Here is a 16,849-nt window from a genome sequence, read left to right on the forward strand (position 1 = left end):
GCCTTTTATAAAAGAATAGATGAACTCTAGTCAGGTTGGAAACCTGTAGCCCAGATGCCAGGGGCATCTCAACTCTTTTCCGGAATATCTGCCTCTGAGGAACTGCCTTCTGCTTGAAAAGTATTTTGGGGGCCTCATTGCCTACCTTGTACTGGAGCAAGAGCTGAGGAGAAGGTGTTTTATCCACAAATTCAGGACAGAATATCATATTCCTGACAGTAAGGGGGAAGGAGTGACATTATTCTGCACACAAGGAAAGGGCAACTCATCCCCATCATGGGCATATGAAATCTCACCTGGGTTTGAGTTTGCTGAGTAAAAACTGTACCTTGCTCCTGCAGGAAGGTATTAGGTTGGTCAGCTGCCAATTCCTGGGGAATGAACCCTGTCAGATTATTTACATTGACCTCAGTTAATCAATTAATGTTTGTAAAGCACTTTAAACTTGAAAAGTACTCCTATAAATATTTGGTATTATCATATAATTACACTACCACATCTCAATTAAATGCACAATTGGCCATGTTTAATCATGTAATTGAAGTGGCACCAGAAGCAGGTGTCTCAGTCTATGCTGACTGACCTCAAGACTGGTGTGTAAACCTGGAGCAAAATGAGGACTCTTGATTTTGGGAACGCTGGAGACCCACTATCTGATCAGGATGAATGTCTCTTTCCCTAGAACAGAAATACATTTTTTCCACAGCTACAAATATAGGTAAATTTTGCTTCCATTTGTTTTGCATCTTGAACACTTCTTGTGGGCAGTACAAGGACTAACCTGTTTTTCTGTTTGTTTTTCACTTTACTGACTTCCCTCATTAATACAATGGAAAAAGAATGTCACTTGTGATCTTGTCTCAGACTCATATCCTTCAGGGTTATGCTTTGTCAATGGTCTGTAGCCTGCGCTGTGTGATGTACTGAAAAAATTTAAACCAATTAAATGCTGAAGCATTCTCCACTTCCTCTAGAAGGTAAAAAAGACCTTAAGCCTCAAATAATGATATACATGTTGCCACCTGATTATCAGCGATATAGGAAGTATTGCTTCCTACTCCATTGACTGTGGGATTGTGGATTTGGGGGGGCGGGGTATGGGGGAGGTACAGTGGTGGAGTTTTTTATTTGTTTTTTACTTTTCTAGTGAAAACAGAATCTTTAATGTACAGTCTTGATTTATTAGATCAAGTAGTTACTTCCCTAGATGGCAGTGTTGGTATCATACTTCCTGTTCCTCCTTTTTTTCCTTTCTTCCTCTGGTGCTCTAACTCTCACTTCTTTTCATGTCAGTTAAACACTCTTTGGGGAAATGGGCAGGCAGTTTTTGTATATTTGTACAGCACCTGCACAAGACTGTAGTTGAGGCCTCTGGATGCAATCACAACCAAAATAATGACATTCACATCTGCTCTTTCAGGTTCATTTGCATCATTTTACCCTACAAGAACCTGAGATATTTTCCAGTGCAGAGCTGTTATCACTTATTCCTATATCTTTATGGAACACCTGTATATAAGAACCACAACCTGGACTCACAAAAAATGTGAGTTTCCACCAAAATGATACCAGAAGACCAAAATATAAAAACTCTTCAGGGCAGGAGCTACCTCTGACTGTGTCTGTATAGCATTTGCCGACAATAGGACTCCAGTGAGGGTGTCTAAGGTGCAATTACATAATGCATATATATATATATAAAATGGAATGTGTCATTACTGCAGTGTTAAGCTATATTTGGAAACCACAACGAGACAAGCACTTTCTCCCAATTTTTTTCTCTTTTTCTATTTCACTATGAGAAAGGTGTCTTTGATATATGAAGCATTTTATGACCATCTTTTTATTTTAATAACTGCTAATTTGCACACTTAACATCAATTGCTGGTGCAATTAATTGTGGATGCAAATGAGAATGTTTAGCTGTCTAGTCACCTGATTGTGCCCATAAATCAGTGACAGTAATTATGTGTGTAAATGCTCCTTTCAGTCTGCATTTAATTGGGCCAAAATTGATAGGACAGAAAAAAATACCACCCTAGGCTGAAATTTGGTCCCCAGTCTGTAAAAAAGAGAAAGTATCTTCCTCCTCTGCCTCTAGTGTCTGAATTGCAGAGAGCTAAGTAGACAAAGAGCAATGATTCCCCAGTCCCCAATAACTCACTGCCAGTGTTTCACAGTAAAGTGCAATGGGAGAGGAAATATTTCCATAAGGGTTCATTAATCACAACATATTTGCCATGCACAGCCACTCTGCAGAGCAGGTAAAGAACCCTAGGGGACGTCGCCTGGCACAGCATGTCATTTTCATAATAGGAAAAGTATTTTTTGCACAAATGCTGTAGAACTGAAGTTGCAGATGGCTCCACTGGCAGAGCTAGAGCCTCCTGGCACAACGCTCGGCAGCCAAAGCTACCTTAGGTATTTATAGCAAGGTTTAGTGATATCTCAAAAGAAGGATGCTGAAGGTGCTGTCTGCCCCCGCTATGTGCAATATTCCTAGGTGTGCCTCTTGAGAACACATGTGAGGCAGGCCAAACAAACCCCACCCGAAAACCAAACTGCAGAAGGAAATCCAATTCTTACCTGTCCCTGTTGTGCTGCAGGACACTAATGAGAAGTTTAGGAACAATTAAACTGATTGTGACTGAGAACCTGGGGGTCCAACCAACCCCATTAGCAAAACTGCACAGCAATGGATTCCTTTCCAGCTCAGTGGCTTCTTTCATATCTGGGCCGCAGGCCATTTCACTTTACCTAACCCTGAGGACAACGGAGACCCCCTGTTATCCCATCATATTCTGACCCATCTAGACTTGCTCAGTGTTTTGCAGGAGAGGTAGGGCTGGTGTCTTGTTTACCATTCCTCTGTGATCGCAGTCTCTTGGTGGTTCATTGCTGCTTCGCTCCCACATGGGACTTTGATAAAATTCAAAGCCACCTGGTATGATTTTAATTTAAATGTGAATTTAATGTGTTTTCCTTTTATATTGCTATGATGTTCATTGTCAAGAGAAATGCTGCAGGCTCAGATCTGGCCTCTCAGCTGTTTCTCTGTGCTACTCCCTGGTTTTGTTTGATGCAAGTTTCTGAGTAAAGCTGTTGCTCTGTGGTGGCATGTACATTGGGTACAAGGGTTCATTGGATACAAGCACAGCATGAAGTCATTCTTCAAGGGGGCAACGGAGTCTTGGGCTGTTTGCCAGTCAGAGGCCAAAAATCTTCTCATCAGCAGAAGATGATACCTCAAGAGTTACAACTGAAGAGGGATGAAAGGTTGCATGCAGCCTATATAAACAGAGGTTCTACAATTCACTGTGTCCCACCAGTTATGAAAAGGGTTTTAAGACAAGGGCTTGTGCAAAGGAGGATAAATACTAAAATATTTTATCTTAACCAATTAAAACAATTCGTATTGGAAGTAGTTAAAAGTTAATAAAATTTTTCTTATTAGAAAATATAATCTCACTAAAAAAAGAAGTGCTATGCAAACATATTTAAAAGATCATAAGGAAACTCTTTCAGGACCAGGGTGTGAAGGGTATGGTGAGAAAAACAGAAACAGAGATCCATATCAGTTAGAAGCCCATCAGGGCACTCTGGTAGGATGCAAGGCACCCTGATGCAAGACAATATCTTAATCTTCAGAATTTTTCATTAAGTGAGACTGTTTTTTTAGCAAGCCTTAATTAGTTTTGAACTAAAATTGTAGGAGCAGGGTGGAAGACTCGACTTTTTGACACAGAGTAACAGAGTCCAGATCAGAATAATAAAGCAGATCAAAGGCCACCCAGAGAGGTCATTGTGCTGTGACACAGGTGTGTCATGGGAGACCACTGCAAGCTCTGCAAGGGTCATGAAAAGCATCACAGCAGCCAGGTGGCTTGGCCATCAGAAGACATCCCTTGCTTTCTAAAACCACTCATTGCTCCTGCACCCACTGAAATCTATTTAATTGGCTGGTCACCAGGTGTTTTATCCCCTGCTTGCACAGGTCACCAGAGCTGACACATGCTTTCTGACCATTACTTCGCTCATCTACTGGTTACTACTGCTAGCAGCAGCAGCCTTTTGGGCTCCTGCTGCACAGGAGCTATCGTAGTGAGTCACTTCTAGTCACCAAGGGAACCCACAGCCAGATCTCCACTCCTCCTAAAATAGGAACTCACAGCTCCATCTTCCCTCCTCCTAAAATAATCAAACTATGAGAAAAAGTACTATGTATTTGGCAGTAGCTGAAATATGATATTTAGTGCATTAGATGGGTGGAAAAGCAGGACAATGAGCTTATCCCTAGCAAGGCCTCAGGCTGAGACCACCGCAGGCTTGCAGTGCAGGTGGTCTTCCAAATCCACATAGAGTCAGGCAGAAAGGAGATCAGTTCTCTGCAGGTTCTGAGTAGACACCATTGCAGAATCAGCTTTTATCCCCCCATTATTTGAAAAAACTCTGAGGGAGGCCATATAATCAACACATTGCCCTTATATTTCAATTCAGAAAACTGGGTCCTTGAAAGGAATGCTATTCAACATATAAGACAATGCTAAGCTTTTAAAATGGTTTTATGAAGGCAAGACTTGACTTCAGTTTAGTTTAGTCTTATCACGTCAACTATTATAAATTGCAATACAATAATCCTTTTAAATAAATGTTAGTTCTTTTGAAGTACATTGAAAAACTGTTGGTTATTTTCAAGCAGAAGTGTTACCTGTAAAATACTGTTCTGCATTTCTATAACTGCTCTCTTTTATTTCTAGGTATTTCCACACAATATACTTGGGTATCCGGAGCCGACGGAGTGGAGAGAATGACAGATGGCGGTTTTATTGGAAAATGGTGTATGAGTATGCAGATGTGAGTATGCTGCATTTGCTAGCCACGTTTCTGGAAAGTGCACCACAGCTGGTCCTGCAGCTCTGTATTGTTGTACAGACTCGTACACTCCAGGCTCTCCAAGGTAGGGGTTCATTTAATCTATTTGTTTTTTATTATTTTAGGAAGATGTAGTCTCTATACATATATATTTATCCTTCTTTCAAACTGCTGTGTGCCTGTGCTTCTGGCATAAGAGCAGATCTTGCCTGCTAGCTGCTATTAAGCTGTTAACAATGACTGTGTCAAGAAAGCCTGTGTTGTTGGAGTTTTTTTAGCCTGTCTTATTGGCCCTGGGTTGTAGGTAGGATTTATAATGTTTTGCTTTCTGCATGTCCTTGTAATAGAAGAGCTCTTCTGATTATCCACTGGGCCAATGTGAAAATTGCATCAATCAAACTATTGCTCTTCTCCCTATGCTTCTTTCTGTGAATGTTCAAAACCCTCCAAACTGCAGTAATGAGGTTCATATGGTATTATGCAAAACAGAAAATGGCATAGCAGAAAACAGCTATTCCGTGAAGAAAATGCCAGTGTCGCTGGATTACATGTCCATCAGTTCTCGGCCTTGTTTATCTGAAATAATACAGGTCATCTCCTGAGCATTAGAACAATACTAATTCATTCAAGCTCTAGGTTCCTTCTGAGGTTGACGCTTTCAGCAAGCATGATTACTTCTTTAAAATGGTAAATGCATGTATATGTCCTTCCATAGGGTTTTATCAGTCAGTAATACAGATATAAGAATATTTCCTTCTCTACTGCTTTTTTTTTGATGCTACTTTTGGCTACCTGACAGCTTTCCTTTCGTATTGCACCATTGTTTTGCCTTATGGCTGCACCTGGGCAGAAATTATTAGCAAGGGAATGAGGTGAATGAGAACTTGGGATCCAGAAAGTGACACAAACGTCATGAGGCCGTGAGGAGTGAAGGGAGGAGGGGCAGAGGGAGGAAGGAAATGCAACATTTTTGCCATTTGTTTTTAAGAAACAACTCGTGTGCTTGCCACTGTATGAGATAAAAATGTGACAGCACTTTGCTCCAAGAAGCTGTGGGTCTAGTTAGCTTATTATGAGTAACATGCAGTGAGACTGAGGGTGTGAAAAAGGACCGAGAACAAAGTGGGTAACTGTGTGAAGGCCTTGATCCTGGGCAGTTTTCTCTGGATAAATCAGAGGCTTTTCCTTTACCTCCCCTTTGAACTGATGTCTAATAACAGCTGTTCTGCTTCCTGTGTTTTTTGGTTTTGTTTCTTTATATCTAAAACTCTGTGACTGTAAGGGGAAAAGAAGGACAAAGTTTCTATTTTAATTAGTTGGTGCCCTGTACAAGGAAGGTTGCCTAACCACTTCCTAGAGCTATTTCTCAAAATTATGCTGCCCCACACCAACCAGTCCAAACTATTATAATTCAGGAAAACATATCACTTCAAGAAGCTTTGTCTCCCCAGAAAAAGAGACTCCAGAGAGGGGCTTAGGAGAAGAACATAGCCAGAATACTGTATGGTCAGCTGTAATTTAGCTATCTTCATAAACTATTAATACAGAAGAGTTCTTGCCCTCATTTTAGTGCAATAACAGATCTGTCTATGAGAAACCTGGCTGGTGAGTAGGCACTAAGCCTGTGATGTACTCTGCAAGTGGTTGTTAATTAGAGAAAACCTGAAATGCTTCAATTTAAAAGGCAAAGATGGTTCATGAAGCCTGCAATCAGCTCTGTGAAATCTATGTATCAGAAACCAGAAAGGAATAAAACTCTAATTATGGATTTCAGCTGAGAAGGCTGAAAATATTTACTTATCCTCTCTTCCCCCATTTTCTTCCATCTTCCAAGGCTCCATTTAAAAAACCTAAGAAAATTAAACAAGGTTGTAGCATTTTCTTAAACAGTAGTACCATTATAATCTCCTGATGAAAGCTAATATGTTTTAGTACATTGCCAGCTGTGAAAAACCTTTTTCTGTTCTCTCTCCTATTTTAAAGAAATGTTAAGCATAATGATTTCACTATAGGATGGTAGATTTGCTGTGAGGCTGCATAAGGAGAGCATAATTTCTCTCAGTGGCATCATGCTACAACTGGGTGTTTTAAAAGGCCTAGCCATAAGGTATATGCTTCAGCTACCTGTCCACTCACTGAGCCTGTTATAGAGATTTCTAACATGGATCAATAAACAGAGTGTTTGATTGATTTTCTATGTTTAGAGAATGCTACTTGGTTTTTATTATTGTTCTTTAAGGCCTCTGTCCTGCAGGACAAAGTTATCATGGCAATTGATAAGTGCCATCGCTAGTCCACGTTCTTATACTTCCATCACAAACCACAAATCTGGCAAAGGAAATGAATGATACTGGAAATGTCCTCGCCTAGAAGCAGGGTATTTCTAATATCAAGCAATTAATGACCACAAGAAGAACTGTTAAATATTTTATTTATGAAATTGTGTATTTTCCATTGCAAATGGACCAAAATAACAGGAGAATGCTGTTGGTGTGACTGAAGATTCTCTGTTTGGAACGGGTGTTGGCTAGGTGTGGATTATTTTTTATTTCGGTCCTTAAGCTCTGCTAATCAAGGTAAGAAATACATGCAGGCATGTACATACATCCATGAAGATCAAGAAAAATGTTGCACAACATGTGCAAAACCTTCCCTCTCAGTCTTCCGTACGCTGCAGTGAGGGCCACTTGAAAAGCCCAGATGATGCACCACAAGGATCCTTTAGCACTTACCTGAGGTCCCCAAGCATGAAGTAAAAAACTGGGATGTAAACTTCTAGCACGGATTGTGGACCACTGTACCGTGACTGCTGCAGCAGAACATTGCTTATGTGGGAAGCCATAGACAGTCATTATGGAGTGGCATTGCTCTTCTGCGTTGGCACCCAGAGAAATATGAGTATTGATAAAACAGTATCAAAACTATTATCTAAAAAACTGTTTCTTCTTTAAGATTTCATGAAAACTGGAACAATTAGAGGCAATGATCTTTATTATTCTGCCTACAACAGCAACCAAGTCCCTCCCAGAGTGGAAGGAGTGAAACGGCTTATGGGGGAAGCTGATGATCTCTCATTGCTAATTCCTCAAGAAGACAAACAACTTCAGTATGATGCTGGACTAAGCTGGAGCTGTGCTAACCCCCCTATTACCTCCACCTTTTCCACCCAGGTGGTTCCTTTGAGTTTGAAGAGATATCTAGAAAGGTATCTGTCTAGAAGACAGATGTACCTTGAAAATAAGTAGTTCCTCAGTCTTTTCCTCACAGGATTCTGTTTCCCTTCCTTTCTCTTCATGTACTCTGACTGCAGCACTCCCACAGCAACTTCTCTGCTGAGCCAGCTGCACCTCCAAACTGCATTGCTTTTGTTTATTTGTTTTTTTCTCCTGTCTCTTAGTTACTCTGTAGAAAAGTCATGTCCTAAGCAGCTTCATAGTGGGAGTCACTAGCTTCAGCAGCCCTATTCTAGGTGGGAACTGCATGAGGCATGGGGCAGCTCTGCATGTGGGGGGAGCAATGGCAGAAAGTCCACTGAAACAACTGCTGCTCATCCTGCATCATCTGTTTGCATAAGTCAGAAGTGTCTGAACTGTCTATAGGTGAGCTAGTTCAGCTACCAGAATCAGTCTAACAGCAATAGCCTGGAGGCCAGGGTGGGCTACCTCATCTCGGAGCCAGCCTGCATACACCAACCTCCTTAAAATCCCTGTGGACCTAGGCCCTTCACCCTGTGTTTTCAGTTCTGCTCCCAGGGCTGGGCACAAAGTCCTACAGTGGACCTACCTCCAAGTTACAGGGAACCGAAATACCAGAGTTGAAAGTGTTTGGGTTATCCCAATGAATTCAGAAGGCTGCAAGTAATTAACTTAAAAATGCCTCCAGCCTTCAAGCCATTTAGTAAATAAGCAGTAGTTTCAGGGTCTTTGCTATAAAAACAAACACTTCCACAATAAACTGCAGATTCACCTAATCAGTAAGATCAGTCTAAAGGCTACAAGACTCTTCCTTGATGAGTCTCCAGCATAATGGCCACATCTCACTACATTTGCTCTTCTGTCTCAACAGGTCTTAGGACTGACAAAGTGATAGACAGACCTGGACTGGCAAATTGGCTCAGGGGGATTATTCCACAATAGCCTAGCTGACCAAGGTGTTCTACCCACCTAGATGACCAAGGGAAGCCAGTCAATGTGATCTTTTTGGATTTCAGTAAAGCTTTCAGTACTGTCGCTCACAGTATCCTCCTGGACAAAATGTCCAGCCCACAGCTGGATAAACACGTAATGCAGTGCGTGAGCAATTGGCTGATGGGTTGGGCTCAAAGGGTTATAGTAAATGGGGTTATGTTGGGCTGGCAGCCAGTCACTAGAAGGGTTCCGCAGGGATCCATCTTGGGGCCAGTACTCTTTAATCTCTTCATAAATGAATTGGATGCAGGACTGGAAGGGATATTGATTAAGTTTGCTGATGACACAAAACTGGGAGGAGCTGTTGACACTCTCGAGGGCAGAGAGGGCCTGCAGAGTGATCTGGGCAGACTGGAGAGCCGGGCAGTCACCAACAGTATGAAGTTTAACAAGGGCAAGTGCTGGATTTTACACCTGGGGCACGGCAACCCTGTGTGTACATACAGACTGGGGAACGAGAGGCTGGAGAGCAGCTCTGCAGAGAGGGACCTGGGGGATCTGGTTGATGGCAAGTTGAACATGAGCCAACAGTGTGCCCTGGCAGCCAAGAGGCCAACTGTGCCCTGGGGTGCATCAAGCCCTGCATTGCAGCTGGTCAAGGGAGGTGATTGTCCCACTCCGCTCTGCACTGGTGCGGCCTCACCTCCGAGTACTGTGTGCAGGTTCGGGCACCACAGTATATGAAGGATATAAAGCTATTAGAGAGTGTCCAGAGAAGGGCTGCGAAGTTGGTGAAGGGTTTAGAGGTGAAACCACATGAGGAGCAGCTAAAGTCACTTGGTTTATTCAGCCTGGAGAAGAGGAGACTGAGGGGAGACCTCATTGTGGTCTGCAGCTTCCTCACAAGGGCAGGAGGAGGGACAGGCGCTGATCTCTTCTCTCTGGTGACCAATGACAGAACCCAAGGGAATGGCAGGAAGATGTGCCAGGGGAGGTTTAGGTTAGATATTAGGAAAAGGCTCTTCACCCAGAGGGTGGTGGAGCACTGGAACAGGGTCCCCAGGGAGGCAGTCACAGTGACAAGCCTGATGCTATTCAAGAAGCACTTGGACAATGCCCTCAGTGATATGGTGTAAATTTTGGGTTGTCCTGTGCAAGGGCAGGAGCTAGACTTGATGATCCTGTGCGTCCCTTCCAACTCAGGACATTCTATGATTCTATGATTCTATGAATCACTTGAAGCCAACCTACCTCCAGGCTGCCCCTGAAAATCTTTGATTTAATCATGGAAAGTCCTGCCAGCACCTCACCCAAGCTGCGTGTTTGCATCACATTGCTGGCATTCCCATGGTTGCACACTGGGTTCCTCAGACAATTTTATTTCCCCATTGCTAACTTGGTTGAGTCTCAGCTGGATCCAGTTGGACTCCCTGGGTCAGGGGGTGTCACAGAACTGGTAGTGCCATCCCTGGGGAGACAGGGTCGACACAGCACCAGGGTGGGTAGGGAAGGTCAGGGTTGTCCCTTTCTGTGGCACCTCATTTTGGAATCATGCCCGCACACTGGCAGTCATCCCTTGGCACTCTCCTTTTACTTCCTTCAATTTTCCCACTGTGCCATTTGATTTTCAAAAGACTTCCCATCCTAAAAATAGTAAACACCAGCAAGCAAAAAGTTCTGCTGATCATCTGATTGGTAAGAGACTTCTATCCATTAGCATACAGTTACTGTTGTCTTACTCAAGGGCATCGTGTTCTAGCTGCTCCTAGATGAGCAGAAAGACAAGATTACTCCCTGGATTTACCACAGATTTCATTATTTATGCTGTATTAATTAACACATTGGTTAAATTATAGATTAGCTTCTCATTTCTGTTTACTGCATCTTATGCTGGCTAGTCAGCACTTGACATTTTTTTCTTCATAAGCCCCTGGGGGGTTTGTTCTGGCTTCTCTATACAGTAGTGTTAATCAAAGTCTCTATCAAAGTTTAATCAAAGTCTAATCAAAGTTTAGATCATATAACTGAAGTTCTTAATATAGACTGACAGTAGTGCAGAAGCAAAATGAGAAGTTCAGAACAATTTATAAATTCATCAAGTTTCATTGAAGTCACCACACTCCCATAAAGCTGCTGGATCCTGCTGAAAGTGCATTTCCATGAAATCTCCCTGGCCAACCATTTTCCCATTTTCTTCCAGCTCTGTTGGAAATTCCTGTGCTGTTCATATGCTGACACCGCAGCCAGCGTACAAAAGTTCACTGTGCTACCAAGCATCGCTCTCCAGTCCTTCTACTCCAAACAAATTGCTGTTACTGCCTGAGCTGAACAAGAAGTTCAGAGCCTTGCTAGCCGTTTATGACATGGCTGATAGGTCCTAACTTTATCTGGCAGAAGGAAATTATGTGTTAGCTAGTTCATTAAAAAATCCTCTGGCAAAGCTCATCCTCGTGCATCAGGAATTCATACTCTTTTCATATCAGCACAATAAACTGAAATTCAATTTAAGTCTTTACAATTTTTTTGAGGACAATGCTATGCTTTTGCATGGGTTTTTTTTGGTTTTTTTTTTTTTGTGACCTTCACAGCAATTTTGGATTGCTCTGTAAAGTGCTGCCTACATTTGCAGTGCTCTTTAAATAATAAAAAAAAAAGGAATTCTGATGTAAAATCTTATACAGTTCAATGTATATTTGTATGGAAATAAGGTGCAACACTTGAGTTCTGGGCAAGCTGCCACTGCTTTTCTCTGCGCTGTCAAGGTTCTGCACCACTGAGGTCCAGCGCCCAGCCTTTCCAGAGAGAAAGAAAAGCAGAGCAAGCAATAGTTACAGATTCTGCCTGCAACTTGGCAAAACAGATTTTCAGTGACAAGGATGAACAAATATGATATACTATGGAGTAAATGTGTCTTCTGCAAATGACTTTTAAACATTTATAGGCCCCTTTGCAAATCTTAAAATGTTATCTTGCACTCATTAGGATAGAGCCATCATATTAGCACACCCTTGTTTTGTGATAGGATAGGAGAGGACTTCCTGAAGGCGATCATGTCATATAATCCATTTCATAACCTGATTACAATCTTAAAACTAGTTATACCCTTTGTATCTAATACACCAGTTTGAAGTTTAATTCTTTGATTGATAGAGACCTGCTGCTGCTGCCCTGCATTTTTAATTTCATCAGCAGTCTGTCCCTATTTATTCTTGTGCTGTCCCTGTTTTTACACTTGTTCCCTAAGGAAATGAGGTTTATGTGATTATATAGTCCATTTCTGGTCTTCAGTCTTGACTTTTAAGAACTTCTGATCCATTGCACTATTTCAATCAAATATAAAAGAACAACCAACATCTCAGAGATAATTATGTTTCTTTAAATATTTTGAAAAAAGCAGCCCAGTTAGAGGAAAAAGAGACAAATGAGAGTCTCCACTAAAGGGAAAAGCAGGCAGACTTCAACCGTTATTCTTTTTGTTAGGCATAAGCCACCAGTCAGTCCAAATATGCATCCTTCCAGACAAGGCATTGCACTGCTCTCCCCTGCCCAGTGGGACTATTGTGGTAGAGAAGTGGGGTTGGGGAATAAGAGACACTTCGATGCGAAAGTAAGAATCATCCCTACTGCTGCTCATTCTTTCATCTCATGAGATGTTCTGCATTTTCTTGATTACCTTCATAGACTTCCCTTTCATCAGTTCCAGTCTGAATTTACCTTTGGTGAACATAGATGACCGAGACTCTAGAGTACTCCAGATTACATTTCTCCAGACCTGTCACATTTCTCATGGCATTATCTCCATGGGAGATGGTAATAGGACCCAGGGGAATGGCAGGAAGATGTGCCAGGGGAGGTTTAGGTTGGATATTAGGAAAAGGCTCTTCACCCAGAGGGTGGTGGAGCGCTGGGACAGGCTCCCCAGGGAGGCAGTCACAGTGACAAGCCTGATGCTATTCAAGAAGCACTTGGGCAACACCCTCAGAGATGTGGTGTGAATTTGGGGTTGTCCTGTGCAAGGACAGGAGTTGGACTCGATGATCCTTGTGGGTTTCTTCCAACTCAGGACATTCTATGATCTATGATCTCACTAGGTATGATCTAGAATTGTAATTCGCCTTCGACTCAGGCATGGCACTAGTTAACCTTAGTTATTTCATGATACTTTAAAACACACAGGCTCTTCTGGGGTCATGTCACTCTGATGCAGCTTCAATTACATTAAAAAAAATTATTAGCAACTAAATGCATGTAATGACATTTCATCTTGTTTCTGCTTTTCTAGCCTGATTTTTTCCACACATCACTCTCCTTTTCTACATTGATAATGTCTCCCAAAGCCTTATTAGTATATTACTTTTTAAAACTAAGGCCATTAAAAGAAATATTCAGATAAGATTGTTTCCAAGAGTAATCAGTACTTTAAAAAGTAATAGTAACCCTACTCCAGCCCAAGAGTTTTTCAGTAGCATTTCAACATAATCCTGCAGTATCTTTCTTTAACTACTTCCTTTACCTGCCTTAGCTATCTTCTACTAATCCCCATCTTCTTAAGCTTCACTGGTACTTTCCTGTTAGCGTGGTAATCACCACTCTGACAAAGTTTTGATAGATTAGATCTGCCACATTTTATTTCATGAGAAAGGGGTTATAAAAGAAAGATACCAAGTTAGCTTAGACTCTGTGGCTCTCTTAATGATCCACTTTTTTTGCAGATATCTGTTATTTTTCATCTTTTAAGTTTACTTTCATTTTCCATTAGTTTTTGCTTTAAAAGCTGCTCTAAAGCTTTGTATTGTATCAAAGCCTACATTGTAGTCCTGTTTTAACCAGGTACTTGTGAAATGCACCAGATTATCTCTTTTCCAGTCATGTGGCAGCAGTTCTGAGTGGAGAGACTTAAGATGCTTCTTACCAGCAGCAGGATTTCATACACCAGCTTTTTTTTAATCCTGAAACAGAGATTTTCTGGTTGCACTTGGTGAAAACAAGGAGCTTTGGGTTTTTCTTCCATCAACAGTAATGCAGAATTCCTTTCTGTTCTCATTTCCTATCAGCTGGCGCTGTCTTTACGACCTTGTTTCAAGAGCCCTTATTGAAAAATGACCTATAAGGCACAGCCTTTACTACTGATCAGTCTTTTTCCATTCATATCTAGGCACTATTTCTGAGGTGGGTTTGCATACAGCTAGGTTTTGAGGCTTCTTCCAGAAGTTTTTTGCTTTGCAAGGTTTAAAAGCTCCAGAAATTCTCTGTTTTGCGTTAAAGAAAATCCAAGTCTCCTCCACAGAGAAGTCTCCGAACAATTAATTTCTGCTGCCTTCACTCATTTCTTTAAAATTCTGATAGACAGACTTACTAACAGATCTATTTTTGTTTATCCCTCCATTTTATTTAAATTAAACCAAGATTCATGTGATTCTATGCTATTTTTTACAATCAGCTGTCCTATAACAACCTCAATACTTTCTGTAACTAAGTTTAGAAAGAAGCCTCTCTGCGTTCTGTCAGAAAATCTGTCAGTTGTCACACTCCGGAATATCTGGGCTGCCTTTTAGTAGCATTTGTTCTTCACTCTATATCTGAGAAATCGGAGTCTGCCATAACGAGACGATTCTCTGCAGAATTTCTCCCTATAATGACAGTTTGAACATCTCTATCCATACCCAAATTTAACTCTGGAATTCTACACCAGACTCTAACAACTACCCACCATCTTTCCACAAATTAATTTTGTATGCAAACAGAATCTGTTTTATTGGGGGTCCCTTTCTGAAATATCAGTCTATCATTCCATTCACTCATGCCTCTTTTACCATTATTTCCATCTTTTCTGAATGCCAGCAACCTTTCAGTACCTAAGCGCAGGGAGTGACTGAGGATGACTCCATGATGTTTCTGTAACCCTGTAGTTCTGTTTGTAGCCTGCACCCATGACTTTATTTCCTGCATTTCCAGATGTCCTGTCCCTGTCCAGTCAGCTATCTGTAGGTATGATACGTCAATAGAACCTGTAAACATAAAAAAGACAATGTATGAAATGTGGCAGGTACTGTCAAGAAGATAAGGGGTTGGCAGAGTGATGGTGTTGATTCTTAGCGCATCCATAACAAACTCAGTGTACAGGACCTCAACCTCTGAAAGTCAGCCAGAGAAGATATTAATGAGCATTTTTCTTCTTTCTGTGTAAGTGCAGTTAAAAAACCTAATTCCTCTAGCAACATCAGGAACAAGAGTGGAACTGCCTCCAACATTTTCTCCCAAATAAAATGTTCTGGTGACTCACTTTTTTACTGAGTTTATGCTGGTATTTTTATCCTTGTTTAGTTCCCATTAACCAGTCATAAAAAGACCACAGGAAGACACAGCACTATATAGACATATAATATGAGTTTGTGATCCAATGCAAAAAATATTGTCTGTGGAGCTTGGCCACTTATTGCCCATTTTTTATCACTCACTAAATCACAGGAAAAATGAATATACTATGCAGGTCATTCTGAATGAATGGCAGTAAGGTTTCATAACATACCAGCATGAAATCTGCATGTGTCATTTTAATGGAAAAAAAGTCATTAAAAACAGTATTAGGAAGATTTAGTATACATTTTACTGCTACTCTTTTTGTTGTCTTTCTTCTGGCCATGTTAGATATTGTAGCTACATTGGCAGATAAAGATGTCTCCAGTTAAGCTTCAAAATCCTATTGAAAGGCCTTAATAAATCAGATGATTCCCAAGATGTTAGGTGGGTGCCTCCTTCACTAAATTTTGAAAACTCTTGTCATATATTTACATATGTGAGCCCAACTTTAGGCACATATTTGTAACACCTCAAAAGTATTATGCCAGTCTCAAAGAAAAGCATTGTGTCTTTATGAACTTCTGTTTGCATATGAATAAGATTCAAGAATGGTTTCACAAGACTTTTTGATGCAGCTTGTCCCAGTACCAAGCTGATAATCTCACCTGTGAGTGCATTTCCAACTCATACAGACTGATAGATATAATTTCTTAACTTGTCACAGAATCAAAGAATAAGTTAGGCTGGAGGGTCTTCAGGAGATCAACTGGTCCAAACCCTGCTGGAATTCGGCACGTGTTCAAAGATAGATCAGGTCCCTCAGGGCCATGTCTCTGAGTTTTGTCTCCTTCTGTGGATGAAGACCCCACAGCCTCTTTGGGTGAACCACCCTGGTGAAAATTTCTTTTATTAGAGCAAATCAGAACTTCTTTTTCTGTGATTTGTGATGGTTGCCTCTTGTCCTTTCACTGTACACCTCTAAGAAAAGTTTATCTGAGGTTTCACTATAATTCCCTTTAGGTAGGAGAAAATACCAATTCGATCTCTCCCCTTGCTTCACATCCCTCTCTATCAGCCCTTTCTTCAGGCTATACAAGACCCAGCTTGTATGCTGTGTGCTCCAGCCCCTAACCATCTCAGTGGCCCTCCACTGGCCTTGCTCCAGTTTGTCAAAGTCCTTCCTGTACTGGGGGCCCAAAATGATATGGACATGCAAGAGTTTTCCTTTGCCTTTGTAAGTCTTTCTGCAGCTCCTCTCACCCTGCTGAGATCCCTCTGTGGGGCAGCCCTGCCCTCCAGCGCATCAGCTGCTCCTCTCTGATGGCTCCAGGCTTTAAGATCTGTACAAGCCTGGAAGTATTGTGAAGAGAAATACCTTACTGTTGGGGAGGGGCGAAAGAACCAAAATTGCTTTCAGGTTATCAACAGGTTTTTAAATTTAATAGTGGTTTCACAAAGCTGTGAACATACACATAGTGATAAAGACAGCCCGAGACACTAAGTAGTGCATTTAGTTTCTGCAAGCGTGATATATTGCCTACACACTGAAT

General features: G+C 41.4%; 1 protein-coding gene across 1 annotated transcript in view; it reads left to right on the plus strand.

Moving 5' to 3' along the window:
• The first annotated feature begins 4,761 nt into the window (after positions 1 to 4,761).
• Positions 4,762 to 16,849, plus strand: part of XKR4 (XK related 4) — an 88,218-nt gene continuing 76,130 nt past the window's right edge. The window contains exon 1 of the mRNA XM_075085028.1: positions 4,762 to 4,957. Within this exon, the coding sequence (XP_074941129.1) occupies positions 4,834 to 4,957 (124 nt within the window). The 5' untranslated portion in view covers positions 4,762 to 4,833. The remainder of the gene's footprint in view (positions 4,958 to 16,849) is intronic.

Source organism: Phalacrocorax aristotelis, chromosome 2 (genome assembly GCF_949628215.1).
Source record: "Phalacrocorax aristotelis chromosome 2, bGulAri2.1, whole genome shotgun sequence".
Classification (NCBI taxonomy): Eukaryota; Metazoa; Chordata; class Aves; order Suliformes; family Phalacrocoracidae; genus Phalacrocorax; species Phalacrocorax aristotelis.